Source organism: Balaenoptera ricei, chromosome 14, assembly GCF_028023285.1.
Source record: "Balaenoptera ricei isolate mBalRic1 chromosome 14, mBalRic1.hap2, whole genome shotgun sequence".
In the NCBI taxonomy this organism is placed as follows: domain Eukaryota; kingdom Metazoa; phylum Chordata; class Mammalia; order Artiodactyla; family Balaenopteridae; genus Balaenoptera; species Balaenoptera ricei.
The window spans coordinates 26,972,009-26,989,931 of record NC_082652.1 but is presented as its reverse complement, the minus strand read 5'-3'; the positions used below and the strand labels follow the sequence as shown (position 1 = coordinate 26,989,931).

The window sequence follows — 17,923 nt, the reverse complement described above, 5'->3', positions numbered from 1 at the left end:
GCTCCTGCTCCTCCACCACCACGCTGCCACCTCCCTCCTCCTCCTCCCTCTCCTTCTCTTCCCTCTAAACGGTATAATTGATTTACAATGTACACCTGAAACATTGTAAATCAATTATACTTCAATTAAAAAAGTAAATGATGTTGGTGAATTTTATCTCAATTTTAAAAAAAGGTAAATGGTATGAGGAGAGGTAAAATGGGCTCCCAATTTATAGGGGGACCAGGGAAGAATTTATTTATTTTTTAAAAATATTTACTTATTTTATTTATTTATTTTTGGCTGTATCGGGTCTTAGTTGTGGCACATGGGCTCTTCATCGCGGCATGCTGACTTCTCTATCTCTAGTTGTGGCGTGCAGGTTTTCTCTCTCTAGTTGAGGCGCTCGGGCTTAGTTGCCCCTCGGCATGTGGGATCTTAGTTCGCCAACCAGGGATTGAACGTGCGTCCCCTGCATTGGAAGGCGGATTCATTACCACTGGACCACCAGGGAAGTCCCTCAAGGAAGATTTTAAACAGAGCTGAAGGAGGTAGCTGATGAAGTGTGTACAAAGGAATTCTCCTAGCAGAGGATACAGATTGTGCAAAGGCCGAGAGGTAGGAACATTTTTGACTCATTTGATGACGTTAAAGTAGGCTGTAGTGGTTATATCTTGGGGGTGGGGGTGGGCAGGACGTGAGCACCCAGGACAGGTCGTGGAAATGATGGTTGACTTTATCTTAAGAGCAGTTTAACAGTTTAATAGCCTTTAGGGGATTGGTGCAGAATTTAAAATACTAGTAATAAGTAAAGTAAAATGTCACGATTAGCCTGTAGATGGGAATATTTGAGACCAGTTTAAATAGATTTGTGAAAATTACATTTAGTATGAATATTAAACATTGTTTTTTTAGATGTCTTTTCTCACTTAGGAAAATTGTCTGTTAGATCTTTTGGGGGGACTTATATAACTATGGGATCATAGGATATTGGACCTTTTTTCTTTTCTGTTGATAATATAAGCCTTTAAAGATATAAATTTCCCTCTAAGTGCTGCTTTAACAGCATTCCACAAATTTTAGTATGTTGTGTTTTCTTTTTCATTATGTTCAAAATATTTTCTGATTTCCCATAGGATTTCTTCTTTGACTCAGAGGTATTTAGAAGTATGTTGTTTAATTTCCAAAAAATTGGGGAGTTTTATAGATGTTTTTCTGATATTGATTTCTAAGTTAATTCTGTTGCAGTCAGAAAACATACTTTGTTTGATTTCAGTTCTTTTAAATTTATTGACTTGCTTTAAGAATCAGCATAGGTAAGATATATCTTGGTGAATTTTCCAATTGTACAAGAAAAGAATGTGTATTCTGCTTTTGTTGGGCGGAGTCTCCTATAAATATCCATAAGGTCAAGTAGGTTTTTTAAGTCTTCAGTATCTTTACTGGTTTTCTATTTGTTCTATCAATTACTGAGAGAGGAATGTTGAGGTCTCCAACCATAATTGTGGATCTGTCGATTTCTCCTTTGAGTTTTGTTAGTTTTTGCTTCATGTATTTTGAAACTTGGTTCTCGGGCTCATACACATTTATGATTGTTATGTCCTTGTCATCAATTGAGCTCTTTATAATCATGAATAGCAATATTCCTTATTCTGAAATCTACTTTGTTATTAATATAGCCACCTTTCTTGTTAGTGGTGTTTGCATAGTATATCTTTTTCCATCCTTTTACTTTTAGCTTCTGCCTTTACATTTAAAGTGATTTTCCTGTTGACAGCATGTAGCATGCTTTTCCAGTCTGAAAATCTCTTCCTTGTAGTTGGATTTTTTAGACCATTTACATTAATGTAATTATTAATATGGTTGGATTTAAATCTACCATCTTGATATTTGTTTTCTATCTGTCCCATCTGGTTTTTGTTCTCTTTTTCTTTTCTTGCCTTCCTTTGGATTAATTCAGCATTTTTTGGTATTCCATTTTATCTTCACTTTTGGCTTATTAGCTATAGATCTCTCTTTTTAAGTGGTTGTTCTAGGATTGAAATATGAATCTCTTTAATTTATCATAGTCTACCTTCAAATAACATTATACCACTTCACTTATAGTGTAATAACCTTATAACTGTAATTCGATCTGGCCCCATTTTTTTATGATTGCTGTCATAGATTTTTACTTCTATGTTATAAACTCCACAATACATTATTATAATTTATTTAAATAATCATAAAATATGAAAAATATGTGTATTCATATATACAGTATTCTCAGTTCTCTTCATTTCTTTATGTAGATTGATGTTTACACTTTATTGATTTTTTCTTTTTTTTGGGGGGGACACACCATGAGGCATGTGAGATCTTAGTTACCCGGCCAGGGATTGAATCCGCACCCCCTGCAGTGGAAGCATGAAGTCTTAACTACTGGACCACCAGGGAAGTCCCCCTTACTTTATTGGTTTCAACATTTCTTATAGTACAGGTCTGCTAGTGTGATTAAGTCTCTCAGCTTTGTCCTATTTGAAAAAGTTTTTTTTTCAGCTTCATTTCTGCTGACTATAGAATTCTAGGGTGGCAGCTGTTTTTATTTTAGCATTGGTTTATATATCTGTCCTTACCCTAGGACACTGTCTTGATTACTGTCACTTTGTAGTAAGTTTTGAAATTGGGACGAGTGAGTCCCCAAACTTTGCTCTTCCTTTTCAAGATAGCCTTGTCTGTTGTGGGTCTCTTGAATTTCCCTGTGCATTTTAGGATCAGCTTATCAATTTCTGCAAAGAAGTCACCTGGGGTTATAATAGGGATTGTGTTGAATCTGTAGGTCAATTTGGAGTATAATTGCCATCTTAATATTAATTCTTATCATTCATGGTCATGGGATATCTTTCCATTTATTTAGGTCTTTACTTTCAGTGAGGTTTTGTAGTTTCTAGAATGTAAGTTTTGCACTTCCTTTGTTAAATTTATGCCTAAGTATTTTGTTCTTTTGATGTATTGTAAATGGAATTAATTCATGACATAAAATTCACCATGGAATAATTTCTTAATATCATTTTCAGTCTGTTCATTGGTACTGTATAGAAATGCAATTGATTTTTCCTCTATTTCCTTTATTGTGGTAAAATATACATAATTTAAAATTTGCCATCTTAATCACTTTTAAGTGTACAGATCAGTGATATTAAATACATTCATAGGGACTTCCCTGGTGGCACAGTGGTTAAGAATCCACCTGCCAGTGCAGGGGACACGGGTTCGATCCCTGCTCTGGGAAGATCCCACATGCCGTGGAGCAACTAAGCCCCTGTGCCACAACTACTGAGCCTGTGTGCCACAACTACTGAAGCCCACATGCCTAGAGCCCATGCTCGCAATAAGAGAAGCCACTGCAATGAGAAGCCCGCGCATCACAATGAAGAGTAGCCCCTGCTCGCCGCAACTAGAGAAAGCCCGCGCACAGCAACAAAGACCCAACACAGCCATAAATAAATAAATAAATAAATAAATTTATTTTAAAATAAATAAATACATTCATAATGTTTTACTACAATCACCACCATCCATCTCTAGAACTCTTTTCATCTTGTAAAACTGAAAGTCTGATTAAAGTTGATTTTTCTATATTGATCTTGTATCCTGCAACTTTGCTGAACTTATTTATTAGGTCTAATTTTTTTTTAGTGGATTATTTAGATCAGTGGTCCCCAACTTTTCGGCACCAGGGACCAGTTTCTTGGAAGACAATTTTTCCACAGACCGGTGTGGGAAAAGGGTACGGTTTCCGGATGATTCAAGTGCATTATGTTTATTGTGCATTTTATTTCTATTATTATTACATTGTAATATATAGTGAAATAATTATACAACTCACCATAATGCAGAATCAGTGGGAGCCCTGAGCTTGTTTTCACTTGCCACTCAGTGATGGGGTCTTGATATGAATCTGCGAGCAATTGATTTATTATGGTCTCTGTGCAGTCAAACCTCTCTGCTAATGATAATCTGTATTTGCAGCCGCTCCCCAGCACTAGCATCACCGCCTCAGCTCCACCTCAGATCATCAGGCATTAGATTCTCATAAGGAGCATGCAAGCTAGATCACTCGCATGCGCAGTTCACAGTGGGGTTTGCTCTCCTGTGAGAATCTAATGCTGCCGCTGATCTGATAGGCGGCGCTCAGGCGGTAATGCAAGTGATGGGGAGCGGCTGTAAATACAGATGAAGCTTCGCTCACTTGCCTGCCACTCACCTGCTGCTGTGCCACCCGGTTCTGAACTGGCCATGGACTGGTATCGGTCCATGGCCTGGGGGTGGGGTACCTTTAGCTCACGTCATCTGCAAATATAGTTTTTTCTTTCCAATCTGAATGGCTTTTATTTCATTCTCTTGTCTAATTGCCCTGACCAGACCCTCCAGCACAACACTGGGTAGAAGTGTTGAGAGTGAACGTCCTTATCTTGTTCCTGATCTTGGGGGGAAAGCTTTCCATCTTTTACTATGTACAATGTTGGCTGTGGGTTTTTGATAGATAATCTTTATCAGGTTGAGGAAGTTCGTAGTTTGTTGAGTGTTCGTTTTTTTCTTTTTTTGGCCACACTGGGAGCATACAGGATCTTAGTTCCTCAACCAAGGATCGAACCCGTGCCTCCTGCCATGGAAGTGTGGAGTCTTAACCACTGGACCACCAGGGAAGTCCCTGTTGAGTGTTTTTATCATGAAGGGTGTTGAATTTTTTCACATGCTTTTTCTGCATCTATTGCAGAGCTGGTTTTTAAACTTTGTTAGGGCAGGTCTGAAATAGCTTTTGCGACAGGGGTAGTTTAGCCCCATTGCTGAGGTGTGGCCCTTCGAGTTCTCCACTGAATGCTTTGCGGGTTTTTTGCTCTGGCTGGGAGTAACTCAGACTCCTCTCAGCTCTGTAAGAACCCAGGAACCATTCATCTCACAGTTCCTTGGTTGTTTTTTGCCCAACATCGTGGAGTATTACCGTATCCTGGTCTGTCTTAGTATATTCATCAAAGACTCAGGGGAACTCTTGCAGATTTGTGGAGCTTTTTTTCTGTTGAGCTCTCTCTTCTCCAGAATTCCCAGCTGCTTTTAGACTTCCAGTACTCCCATTTCTGTCTCCTCAGCTTAGTGAGACCAGCATGATCTGCTTGGAATGCCCTTCCCTGTTTTGTGGTCCAGGATGCGTCTTCTGGCAGAAAATCAGGGCAGCAGGGCTCACCTTGTTTCCTCTCCCCCAAGCATTTCAGTCCTGTGCTGCTTTCCCAGTGTACGAAACCAGTGGTTTCATGTATTTGTCCATTTTTCTGTTGTTTTATGGTAGGAAGGTAAATCCAGATCCTGATGTTCTCTCATGGCTGCAGGTGGAAGTTCTTGGCTCACCGGATTTTATTGCTAGAGCAGACATTGCAAAATTCTATCTGTTCATCCTTTTATACCTGGGAAAGCTGAGGCTTGAGGGAGATGATTTGTCAGTTTGCCAAAATTGGCATAGTTTTAAGACACAAGCATCATGTCACAATCACCTTTGTCTATCATGCTCGCTCTGAGTCACTTAGAAAATGTTGACTTATGTTCAGTGTTCTCTAAGGGGGCAGGGCGTAGGAGAATGACAATTAAGAAACAGATTTAACAACAACAAAATACCACTAATACTTAAAGCATAATCTTCAGTTCTCAGGGACTTTTGTTTCTCCAGGAAGACTATTCCCAGAGGTTTCAGATAACAAAAGTTGCATACTTAAAAGTTTAATTGGCCAGCTTATAACGCTATTATTGTAGCTTAATTTTGACCTACATACCCGACCTACACCCACTCTCATGTTGAGTTCTCATCTGTGGTGTTCTGCCCACTCATCCAGACTTGTGAGGGCATCTTATTTTCTCTAACTTGGTTCAGCATTTCCTTACTTTGGCAGTAAATTCACCTCAAGGCATCTCTCTTAACAGCCTTGGGTTAAAGTACTGTCAGGGCTTCTCACAGTCTAAGGAAGTAACCTCTGTTGCCTCCTGTGGTCTGTTCCTTACTGGCCTCCTCAGAGTGGTGTGCAGAGCCAGCCCCTCTGGATCCTTTTCGTAAATGGGAGCAACCCCAGCCGTCTCTTTCAGATTTTGAGCTTAGTGACCTTTTATAATGACAGGCTCTTCCCCCCATCACCCCAAAGAAAGCAAACTACTTGTTAATTTGTTGTAAACTTCTGAAGAAAATCATTCAATGTTATTTTTTCATTTTTTCTTCATTATAGCGTTCAAGCTTTATTCTGCATTAGAACTTTGACCTCTCTGTGCCTCACTTTTGTAAGCCGTAGAATGGGGATAGTTAATGGGGATGTGGTGGGCACGTGACCAGGGGACACAGTCCCGTCTGCAGGGGGCGGAAGGTAAGTACACAGGGGCTCCAAGGTAAGACATGAGAAGGGCAGGCATCTCAGCCCAGGGTTCTTGGTGGGCTCCTGAGAGGTGTGAGGGGACAGACCTGATGTCCAGAGCAGCTTGACAAGCAGGAGAGGGGGAGCTGTGTCTTAGAATGATGGGAGGGTTTTGTGGGGAGACGAGGCAGGTTGAGAAATGCTGCAGACAGTGGAGACCCTGGAAGCGGCCTGACAGAGGTCCAGGCTGGGTGTCGGTATGTGGGAGGACCTCCCTTGCCAGGCTGCACATGTGCGTGGAGTTTGTGTCGGAGTTGGGGGCCAGCGGGGGTGCATGAGCGGGGGGACAGAAGTCGGGGGGTCCAGGGAAGTGCCTGCTGCCTGAGATCATACTTAACCCATCAGGGCCAAGTTGCCCAACCTGTGAAGCAGGATGGCACGTGATCTCCTGAAAGTGGGCGCTTGGCAGCCGAGGCCGCGCCCTCCCCCGGCCTCTGCCTGGGACCCTGCCTGTGATTGGGGGTCGTCAGTGGCCCTCAGGCCTGGGGCCGAGCGTCCTCTCAGTGTGGGAGTTGGGCCTGTGTGTGCTGCGTGTTTCCTTAGGGAAATTTTACCAAGGAAAGCTCAATGTCACAGTCCAGTATTTCCATGATTTTTTTGCTAATGAAGTAATTTAATCAATTTGGTTTTCGTTTACACAGAGCTGTGGAGCATTTTCAAGGCTGCTTTGTGAGATTGAGCTTGACGTGCCTGGGCCTCCTGTCCCAGGTGGCACCGGCCTGGGTCCCCACCCAGCCATCCCTCTCACTGCAGCCACGCGCCTGCGTCAGGGCCAGATAGCTGCATCGCCTGCTTTTTAAAAACCTTCCTACTTAGACTGAGACTCTTGGGAAAGTTATAGTTAAGTAGCAGTTGTTTTGCTGATATTAAGATGTTAGAATTAAAGAAGTTGTAGCAGGACTGTTGTATGCAAAGAAGTTGTAGCAGGACTGTTGTATGCAACTACTTCGTTTAGTTGACCTAGATTTTCTTTCGGTTTTATGTTACTTCTTTGTTCTTGGATTACCCAGATTCTATCCATTGAAATATTATACACTCTTCACTTATTTTCTGAGCTCTAAGACTATAAGTATTATTGTCCTTTTAGAAATAAGATTTGCATTAGTGGCAAAATTGTTTCTACTATTTAAAAATTTTTTTTTCTGATTCTGCAGTTAACAGTATTCCTTACAGAAAATACAGAAAAGAGTAAAGAAGGAAATAAATATTGCCTGTAACCTGATTAATTTTTATATCTTTCTAGATAGGCAGTCCAGGTTTTGAGTTTTGTTTACAACTCTGTGACCAACTGTATTAGTTTCCTATTGCTGTTGTAACAAATGCCCACAACCTTAGTGGCTTAGAACAGCGCAAATTTATTGTTCTATAGTTGTTTAGAAGTCTCACTGGGCTAAAATCAAATAAGTGGGCTTGTCAGCACCATTTGTCACACATAGTTCATGCTAACTACCTGGTAAGTGGAGTGATCGACTGTGTTAGCTGATTGGCTTCATCCTCCCACCTTTATGACAGGAGGTGGTTTTGCAACTTGGAGCCTGGAGCCCATGGAAGTTAGGCTCCTGTCCTCCCCAGAGATGGGGAGATGGGCGCTGTCTCCCTCGATGTGTACATTCCAAAGAGGTGGCTCCCCAGGTCCTCGAGAAGGACATTCCTAAGTCATAAAGCTCGCAAAGTGCCAATCTAGTCTTCAAAAGAATTTATGCACCGTTCCAAGAAAGGAGGAAATCCTTCCTTTGGCAAGTTTTCTAGTGTGAGTTCTCAAAGAAAGAGAAGGAGAGGGACAGCTCTTCCCTTACTTTCAACCAGGAGAATTAACGCCTCTTACACGACCTCATCTCTGGTCCTCACCTGGGTTGTCTGTCCCCCTCTGGAACGAGGGCAGGGCCTGGTCCGAGGTTCACTCTGCATCCACAGCGCCCAGGGTGGCGCCTCCCGCAAGTAGTGCCCAGTGAACAGTGAGTGAATGAGTTAGAGGCGTCCTGCTTCCATCGACCCTCATAGGAGCCATTCGAAGGCCGTTACTGATGCACAGTGGCGTGGACTATGCCCACCACTTGCCGTGGAGCGAGTCCTGAGCCCAGGTGAGGGCTGTGCCTCCGTACCTGGCCCCACGGGGACGCTGTATAGATGGGAAGCTGAGGCTCGACGTGTCGCCTGGTGACTCTGGGTCTAACTCCAAAGTCCAAGTGCATTTCACTTCCACAGAAAAATACAGCATGATCCTTACCCTGCCCCCCCAAGAGCCTCCAGGGCCAGAGGACAGGACTGAGAGCACGAGCATATAAAGTCTTAGGCTTGTCTGTGTTGATGTGTGGGACTGTTGAAGGGTCATCTTTTCTGTAGTTACAGCTTTTCCATATTTAGTAATGAGGTTGGGCTAGTCCTGCCACGTTTCTGAGTCTCACTTTGTCCTCCAGCCTTGGGGTCCCCCCCAGGTCTGTGTTGCCCGGGGTGGGGCCTGTGGGAGGGCTTCCACCTTGAAAATGCTCCACAGCTCTGTGTAATCCACCTTGTGGTGGATTTCTTATTTGCAGGCGTGTTTCTTGAGAGACTTGACTGTCTGTTATGTGAGTGTGAGTCTCTGCAATGATCACTCTACCGTGCTTGGTCTGCAGCTCCTTCGTGTTTTATTTCCCCTGATCGTAAAGCATGTTCTCCCAGTGACGAGGGGGAAGTTCGACTTCCGTTCCTCTCTTGCTCGTTGCTGTGTGCTCTTTTGCCTAAGCATTTAATCACACAAGCATGGATTCCCCCTCATGTGTATATATATATATATATTATTTTTTTAAAATAAATTTTACACTTTTATTTATTTATTTATTTATTTATTTATTTATTTATTTATTTATTTATTTATTTATGGCTGTGTTGGGTCTTCGTTTCTGTGTGTGGGCTTTCTCTAGTTGCGGCGAGTGGGGGCCACTCTTCATCGCAGCGCACGGGCCTCTCACTGTCGCGGCCTCTCTTGTTGTGGAGCACAGGCTCCAGACGCGCAGGCTCAGTAGTTGTGGCTCACAGGCCTAGTTGCTCCGCGGCATGTGGGATCTTCCCAGACCAGGGCTCGAACCCGTGTCCCCTGCATTGGTAGGCAGATTCTCAACCACTGCACCACCAGGGAAGCCCCTATATATTTTTATTTTAACCTACTGTATGTTTTTTCTGATTACACAAGAAATATTTTCCTTTTGAACATATTTTGGCAAATATAAAAAAGCATGGGGGACTTCCCTGGTGGCATAGTGGATAAGACTATGCGCTCTCAGTGCTGGGAGCCCGGGTTCGATCCCTGCTCAGGGAACTAGATCCCACATGCATGCCGCAACTAAGAGTTCGCGTGCCACAACTGAGGAGCCCATGTGCTGCAACTAAGGAGCCTGCCTGCCACAACTAAGACCCCATGTAACCAAATAAATAAATAAAAAATTAAAAAAAAAAAAAAAGCATGAAGAAGAAATGTCTCACCTCTGGTCATCCTATCTCTCAAAACTATTAACGCTTTGATTATATATATATACACACATATATATATACATACACATATATATACACATATACATATATGTATATTTTGGGCCACGCCTCATGGCTTGCGTGATCTTAGTTCCCCGACCAGGGATTGAACCTGGGCCACGACAGTGAAGGCGCTGAGTCCTAACCACTGGACTGCCAGGGAACTCCCTGATGTATTTTCTTCCAGCATTTTTTCTGTATGTAATTCAGATCATTCCTTTCGTGAGCTTATAGAACATTTAGAACGTTGTTCTGTGTCACTGCTTAGTCATAGAAAAATGCCATTTTTAATGTCTGTAACTTTAGGTTAAACTTTACAAAAGCATTGTTTTTGTAGGTCAAAAATGGTTGAATATCAGCAGTTAGGGTTTAACCTAATATTTGATCAAGTGGTTGATCATGATTATTTTCCTAAATGTTAAATGTTTAGATTGTTTCAGAGTTTCAATTAGTATACACAACACTGGGGTGAAAGTATTTTACATAATCTTCGCCAGTTTCAATTTGTCCTCTTGTATTTGCCCCTTTAAAATCTGAGGGGAACAACAGCAAATTACTTTCTATAAAAAATTACAGTGGTAATTGACTGATGCATTTTCAGGGCAAATGGCGATCACTGGCTTCCATTTCCTTTGCTATTAGAACATCCCACCAGACCACGTGAATGTCAGTGAGAGACTTCTCATTGGGTCCATGGGACAGCAAGGTTAGGGCCTCCTGGTGTATCTTAAAGCTCTCTTCAGAGCTTGCTCTGGCAGAGATTTTCAAGATTGGCATCACCTGATTTCCTTTTCATAATAAATCCTGATTTTTAGTTCTTTTATGACAGACATTTACTGTTGGTTTGTTCTGACGATAATCCTAGTGTTTCTATTTATTCAGGAAATTGCTGACTGCCTGCCTGCTGCCCTCTGCCTGCCACCATGCCACGTCCAGTAACAATATATATTGTTTACTGAGCACGTACTGTGTGCCCCGCACAGTTCTGAGTGCTTTACACACATTTAATGTTTAAAGAGCCCTAAGGGGAGGCCTTGTGACTATAGGTAGCTTACCTGTAGATTTTCATAACCTGCTCATGGGCACCACTGGGAAGTGGGGACCCTGGACTGCCCTGACACCTAAGGGCAGACGTTAGCCATCGTGCTTTACCGCCTCCATGGACACAGCCTTTCAGCTCTTGGTCCAGGTTCCTTGGAGGGGTGTGTATACCATCATTTCAGAGGCTGGAGGTGTCCTTTTTATGACCTTTTGATTGGAAAAAAATGACTTATTTGTTGTATATATTCGCTGGGCTTTTTGGTACTGGTTTATCTGAGTGTGGGTTTATATATTTTTAAGCTATGGGCTTTTTTTGTTTGTTTGTTTGTTTGGTCTCATTTTCTAGGTCCAGAAGCTGCTGTGTATGTGCCCAGTCGATTTCCATGGCATCTTCCAGTTGGATGAAAGGCGGAGAGACGCGGTGATTGCATTGGGCATTTTTCTCATTGAATCTGATCTACAGGTAGGACTTGGCTAAATTAAAAGTGTTTCTGCGTGCAAAAGAGGGTGCAGTTAGGGTTTAAGTTTGTGCCTACTTTATTCTCCTAAATCAGGCCTAGAGGAGCGCTCTCGAACCTACCTGGTGGAAGTGGTCAGCTGAGGGCGAGTGATGGGGAGGGAGCAGAACTGGTGGGAATGAGACCTCTATGGACATGTCCTCAGGAAGGTGCGGTTTTTGTTTTCGCCAGAAAGTTAGAGTGCTTTGTGAAGTAACCACGTACCCTCCAGAGTAGACTTGATTTTAAACCTCAGGCAAAACGCTCGGGAGCCAGACTCAGAGTAACCACTTCTTTTCCTTCCAAAAGGACAGTGTTCTTTGAGATAATTGTGATATAACAGTCTTTTTCAAAACTATGATAGATATAAATTGTTTTAGAGTACATGTTAATGTGCCTTTTAAAGGTGATTTACAAACCAGTGTTGTCACTACAACAAAAAATGGCCATTTTTTAGTATTTACCAAGGCTAATTGAAGCAAATGCTCAGTCACTGGATACAGAATCTTTTATCTGTTTATTTTTATCATTGCCGAAAATCATTTTTTAAAATTCCAAGTTTAATCGTCCTATGTTAAAAAAATAAAGATGTCAGCTATTTGAGTTTTTATTCATCTAAAAAAGTTAGCTTGCATGTCCTGGAAATTTTACTTCAATAAGAATTAATATTTTTGACAGAGTATTTATACATTTGAAAAAAAATAAGCATTTTAATTTTAGAGAAGTATTTCAAAAATTAAATAGGTTATCTGATCAAGGCCACACGAAAAACCAAGATTAGATGCATAAGCTGCATTTTAATTCTTCTTCTTCCTATTTATTTATAAATGTGAAAATAAAGACAATCATTTTCTATTTGCCAGGTCCTATTTAAATTTAAATATAAAAATAAAGAGAGGAAAATAAATTTTCAAAAAACTGTGTAAGAAACTACTGCTATTCGAATGAGTATTACTTGAAACTATCTTTGGCAAACACATCACTTGCTGGATTTACCTGTGAGCCCCTAATACGTGTATCGGGTTTTTTCAGATGGCAGGGAAGAGATGAGTACAAGTTACTTTTGTTGTGGTTTGGGTTCCGGGTCAGGGGTTGGCAGGGGTGGCAGCGGCTGTCCCATGGGACTCACAGTCAGCCTGATCTTCCCAGGAAGCCGGGGGCATCACGGACACCAGGAGAGGAGCCCGGTGTCTGCCGGCCCCTGCGCCTAGGGACCAACTTTCTCGTGATCCACCTGGAGTTTGTGTTCCTTTCCTCCATCCCGGGTGGGCGCTGGCACTGGCCTCCTTCGTGCCCAGTTAGTGGGCTGCCCTGGCGGCAGCCGTGGCCAGAGTAGCAGTGGTGGTGACACCATTGCAGGGTGTGTGGGGAAGAGCCCGGGCCGCTCCCTCTCTGCAGGGTCTTGGTGTGCGGCCCCTTTGGGGTCTTGTGTGTGTTAGTACACCAGTTCCCTGGGCAATTGTTGCACAGGAAAAATGGTTTTGTTTTCACTAAAGAAGGTTCTCTATTTATTTTGGTTACCTGCTGTGGCATAAAAATTACCCCAAAGTTGGTGGCTTAATTACCCCAAAGTTAGTTGGTTTTGTTTGGCGGAGGTTTTTGCTCATGAATCTGCAATTTAGCCAGTGCTCAGAAGATCCCAGTCTCTGCTCCATTTGGTGTCATCTGGGGTGTCTCAAAGGCTGGCCCTGGAGTCACCTGAAGGCCCCTCCCCCACATGTGTGGGGTGATCCTGGCTGCTGGCTGGACCTTCTCTGGGGCTCTTGGCCAGGACCCTTCTATGTGCATGGCCTCCCCGTGTGGCCTGGGCTGTGTCACTTTGTCACAGCATAGTGTCTGGGTTGCAAGAGTGCGTGTCCTGAGAAAGAGCCGGGGGAAGTGGCTCTGCCACCTCTGAGCTAGCCTGGGAAGTCAGGCTCGTTCATTCTACTTTCTACACGCAGCTATCCCTCGGCATCTTCGGGGGATTGGCTCCGGGACCCCTTGCAGGTACCACAGTCCGAGGATGCTCCAGTCTTCCATATAAAATGGTGTAGTACTGTCGGCTCTTTGTATCCACGGACGTGGAACCCTCGGATACAGAGGTCTGACTGTACACTAGAAGCAAGTCACCAAGGCAGCCCTGTTTTCAGGGGACGCGAATTTGACTCTGCCTTTTGGTGAAAGGAGTGTGGCAGAATTTGCAACCATGTTTTCAAAGCCACATGTTTTTTCAGCGTTTCAGAACATCAGATAGTGTCCCCTTCTCTGGAGCACACTTGTCCTTCACGGGGGCAGCCGCATGTAGGGAGATAGCCAGGAGAGCTAGTAGTGGAAGGTTATGAACTCTATGCTGATTGGCTAGTTTGGAAACTAGATGAAAGTAATTTTTCCATTGGCTAACATTGGCTATAAAGTCTAATGCTCAGTTTGAGAGGAGCAAAAGGAAACATGAAGCCGAAAATTTAAGAAAGGAAGGGAAGAGCACAAGGGCCGTGAACAACAGAAAGAAGCATCACCAAGTTGGTAAGCTGCTCTCCAGTCTGGAGGATGTGGTCCTGAGGTTTGGGTTTGGGGACTTTAAACACCTGGCAGGAGGCAGTTCTGAGTGTGTGCACACGTGTCTTCTTCTGGAGGCCAGAGCCAGGCTGGACACTGAGCAGCAGAGGGCAGGTGTCGGCCTTCCTGTTGGCCAGAGGGACGCTGCCCGCCATGTGCAGCAGGAAGGGTGCGACGCTGTGCAAACGCCCTTCTCTGAGATGATCAGGATGTGGATGTGCTTTGTTTTGGGCTCAGTCTGTGCTAAAAAGCTACCAGTCGTGTACTTAATTAAATGTAATTTTTTTTTTTTTTTTTTTTTTTTAGCACAAAGATTCCGTGGTTCCTTACCTTCTTCGACTTCTTAAAGGTCTTCCCAAAGTGTATTGGGTAGAAGAAAGCACAGCTCGGAAAGGCAGAGGTAGTTTTGCTTAAAGTTTCCCTGAATGCGAGGAAGCGTCTGTCTGTGTGTTCCCCGTCTGTGAGGATTGAATGTTTAATCACACTAACGCGGCAGTTAGGATGCTTCTAACTGGTTCCACTCCTGTGCCTGCAGCACTAGCGCTTTCTCACGTTGCCCAGAGCCCTGGGCGGGACGAGCGGGGCTGAGCAGGACCACAGGGACCCTCAGGAACCTTTTCTCATGTCCCATTGGCTGCCCTGGGTCCCCTGCTGTCCCTGAGCTGGTCTGTTGCCTCAGATGGAGAGGCTCACCCTGCAGTGAGATCAGTTCTCCAGATGGCCTGGTGGCTGCCCAGAAAGGAGGGCTGAGATGGGAGTTTGGGACTCAACCACCATGTCCACTGTCAGTAGTTTTATCACTTTGTTGATGTTGCTAAATTTCCACTGAACTTTGCATCTTTGCAAATGGAATAAATTCATGTGTATTTCTTTTTAACTTGTGTTTGATACTGATCTCTCTTTAAGGTCAAAGAGAAAGTTAGATAATCTTTTCTCTCTTCCCCTCCACTGCCCTCCCCTCACTTCCTCCCTCCTTGCCTTCTTCCTCCTGTCCCTCCCGAAGTATTTACATAGGTCCCCTACATGCCAGGCATTGTGCTAAACGCTTATAACACTCATGATCTTGTAAACGGAATTCCCAAGACTCCAAAATCAGCTTGGAAGATCTCCAGCATTTCAGAGTTCATGACCCATGAGACTGAAGTTTCCTTGTAATCTCTCTCTGAGGTCCAAGGCCCCCACCTTCAGATCTAGCGGGGGGTTGGTGCCTGCAAAGAAGGCCCTTGTCCTTTCTGTTGGTGGCATGGCCTGAATTTGTCAGGTGGGCTCAGTCTGCTGGAGACTGGGCTGTCCTCATGAACATCCGCTTGTGCCTGCCCGTGTTCCTCTTGCCCTTTGGGTTTTCAACATTTCTGGTGACTTACTGTACCTAAAGCTGACAGACCCCAAATTATGCAGGTGTCCTGGAATTTGAAAGACTACATATTAAATAGACCATTGCTGAAAAGTGAAACATCTGTGTCCACCATTGTTATCTAATTTGGGGAGAAGTAGAATACTAGAAAGTGTTGATCCTATTTTATTTCAAAACAAATATCACTTCTATATACTTGGACTCATTCGAATGAATTTTTTAGCATTATTTAAACATTGTTAGGGACTTCCCTGGTGGCGCAGTGGTTAAATATCTGCCTGCTAATGCAGGGGACACAGGTTCAAGACCTGGTCCGGGAAGATCCCACATGTTGCAGAGCAACTGGGCCCATACACCACAACTACTGAGCCTGCGCTCCAGAGCCCGCGAGCCACAACTACTGAAGCCTGCATGCCTAGAGCCAGTGCTCCGCAACAAGAGAAGCCATCACAGTGAGAAGCCCATGCACCACAACGAAGAGTAGCCCCCACTCACCGCAAGTAGAGAAAGCCCGCACACAGCAACGAAGACCCAATGCAGCCAAAAATAAATAAATAAAAAATAGATAAGTTTATATAAAAAAAAAAATTGTTAGAGATATATAAATTTCCAATTATTGGGTAATATTTCAGTCTCCTAGTTTCTATTAAGGCAATATCACTTATGCTTTGATAAACCCCATAGCAGTAGTTCTTAAAGGGCCATCCCTGGACCAGCAGCATCAGCACCCCTGGGAACTTGTCAGAAGGTAGATTCTCAGACCCCACATTGGAGCTACTGAGTTAGGAACTCTGGGCCCGGGAGTCAGGCAGACTGCATTTCAGCAAGCCCTCCTGGTGGTTCCGGCCACACTCAAGCTTGTGAAGGACCTAGAGCTGCGTCTCAGAATCACATGTGCGGAAGTAGACACGCAGCGGTCGTCTGCTCTGTGTGTGTGTGTGTCTTTGAGTCAGTGCTCAACGTTCAAAATTGGTTAAATGTTTAATAGTGATCGGACCTCCTTGGCAGCAGGTCTAACCTTCCCAAAGTGCACTTGACAGAAGTGGTGCTTCACTTGTGGTCTTTTGTAGTGCTCCCTTCTTGACCTTGAGGCTCTGCTCCTGAGAATCTCCATACTGGCAGGCTCAGTCGGGGAAGGGCTTAAAAACCTACAAGGAGTAGAGCACATCTCTGGGTGCTCTTCTGAGGATTTTCTCCACCTGTCAGAAGAAAAAAGGAAAAAAAAAAAACATTAATTCAGTTTAAAGTGATAGTAACTGGTATTTGACAGTTAGCCTCCATGAAACATCTCCCATAGTCTTACCAAGATTGATTTCCCAATTTTATTTAGGTCGGGAATAAAACATGGAATCTGTCATGTTGAGAGGCTCTGTAATCTCAGACTATAAATTGGCTCAGCAAACATTTCAATTTCTTGAACCAAAACATTTTATTACAAGGAAGGCAGGGGTGTTTCTCAGCAAACACGTTGGGCCCGTTATCTGTCCTCTGGAGGCTCATCCTGAAGAGGGCGGCCTCCACTGTAAGTAGTTCCTTGGCAGCCGTGTGAGAGGGAACAGCCAGATGGGGTGGCTGGTCAGTGTGATGATCCGATTCCTGTCTTTCTGCCTCCAGGCACCCTCCCGGTGGCCGAGAGCTTCAGCTTCTGCTTGGTCACTTTGCTGTCTGACGTGGCTTATAGGGACCCTTCCCTCAGGGATGAGGTAAGTGTGCGTTGACTCAGTGTGTGTTTCTGTAAGATCCGAGAGTCCCAAAGTGATGACAGGAAAAAAAAAAAAAAAAAAGTGATTGGATTGTTTATGTTGATTTATTTCATACTGTTAGTAACACACATGAGAAATGTTAAATCCTGCTTGCAGTGCTTAGTCCCCTGCTGACCTCCCGAGTCTTATCTCGTTCAGCTTTCCCAATTGCCCTGTGAGGTGGGCAGCAAAAGGCCACGCGTCCTCCTGCCTCCATGCTGGGGACTGACGTTCATAGGAGAAGATTTTCTGGAAAGCTGGAGCCGTTCCTTCAAGTGCTCCAGTGTTTTTAGTTTTAGTTTATTTTGTTGGAAATGTTACTTAAATGTATTTCATATTTCTCTCCTTTTATTTATTTATTTATTTTTGGCTGCATTGGGTCTTTGTTGCTGCAAGGGGGCTTTCTCTAGTTGCAGCGAGCAGGGGCTACTCTTCATTGTGGTGCGTGGGCTTTTCATTGTGGTGGCTTCTCTTGTTTCGGAGCACGGGCTCTAGGCGCACGGGCTTCAGTAGTTGCAGCACGTGGGCTCAGTAGTTGTGGCTCGTGGACTCTAGAGCGCGGGCTTAGTAGTTGTGGCACACGGGCCTAGTTGCTCCACAGCATGTGGGATCTTTCTGGACCAGGGCTCGGACCCGTGTCCCCTGCTTTGGCAGGCGGATTCTTAACCACTGCGCCACCAGGGAAGCCCCCCTGTATCTTTTTTAATTTTTAAAATCTCTTTACTTACTATCACACTGTAAATTCTGTGTCCCTATTTCTGCCATTATGTTGGTCTCCACCCTTCTTTCTTAGTTTAGGTTCTTTATTTACTTGTGGGTTGGCTAAAGAGG

General features: G+C 43.8%; 1 protein-coding gene across 3 annotated transcripts in view; it reads left to right on the top strand.

Annotated features, from left to right (window-relative positions):
- PI4KA (phosphatidylinositol 4-kinase alpha) overlaps positions 1-17,923 on the top strand; it is a 97,762-nt gene that overhangs the window by 11,847 nt on the left and 67,992 nt on the right. For 2 of the 3 annotated variants that reach the window (XM_059893628.1, XM_059893627.1), the window contains exons 2-4: positions 11,308-11,424; positions 14,303-14,396; positions 16,965-17,053. In XM_059893628.1, the coding sequence (XP_059749611.1) occupies positions 11,326-11,424; positions 14,303-14,396; positions 16,965-17,053 (282 nt within the window). In that variant the 5' untranslated portion in view covers positions 11,308-11,325. Of the gene's footprint in view, positions 1-11,307; positions 11,425-14,302; positions 14,397-16,964; positions 17,054-17,923 lie in introns of those variants that run through there. The other variant, XM_059893629.1, reaches the window with a different exon arrangement.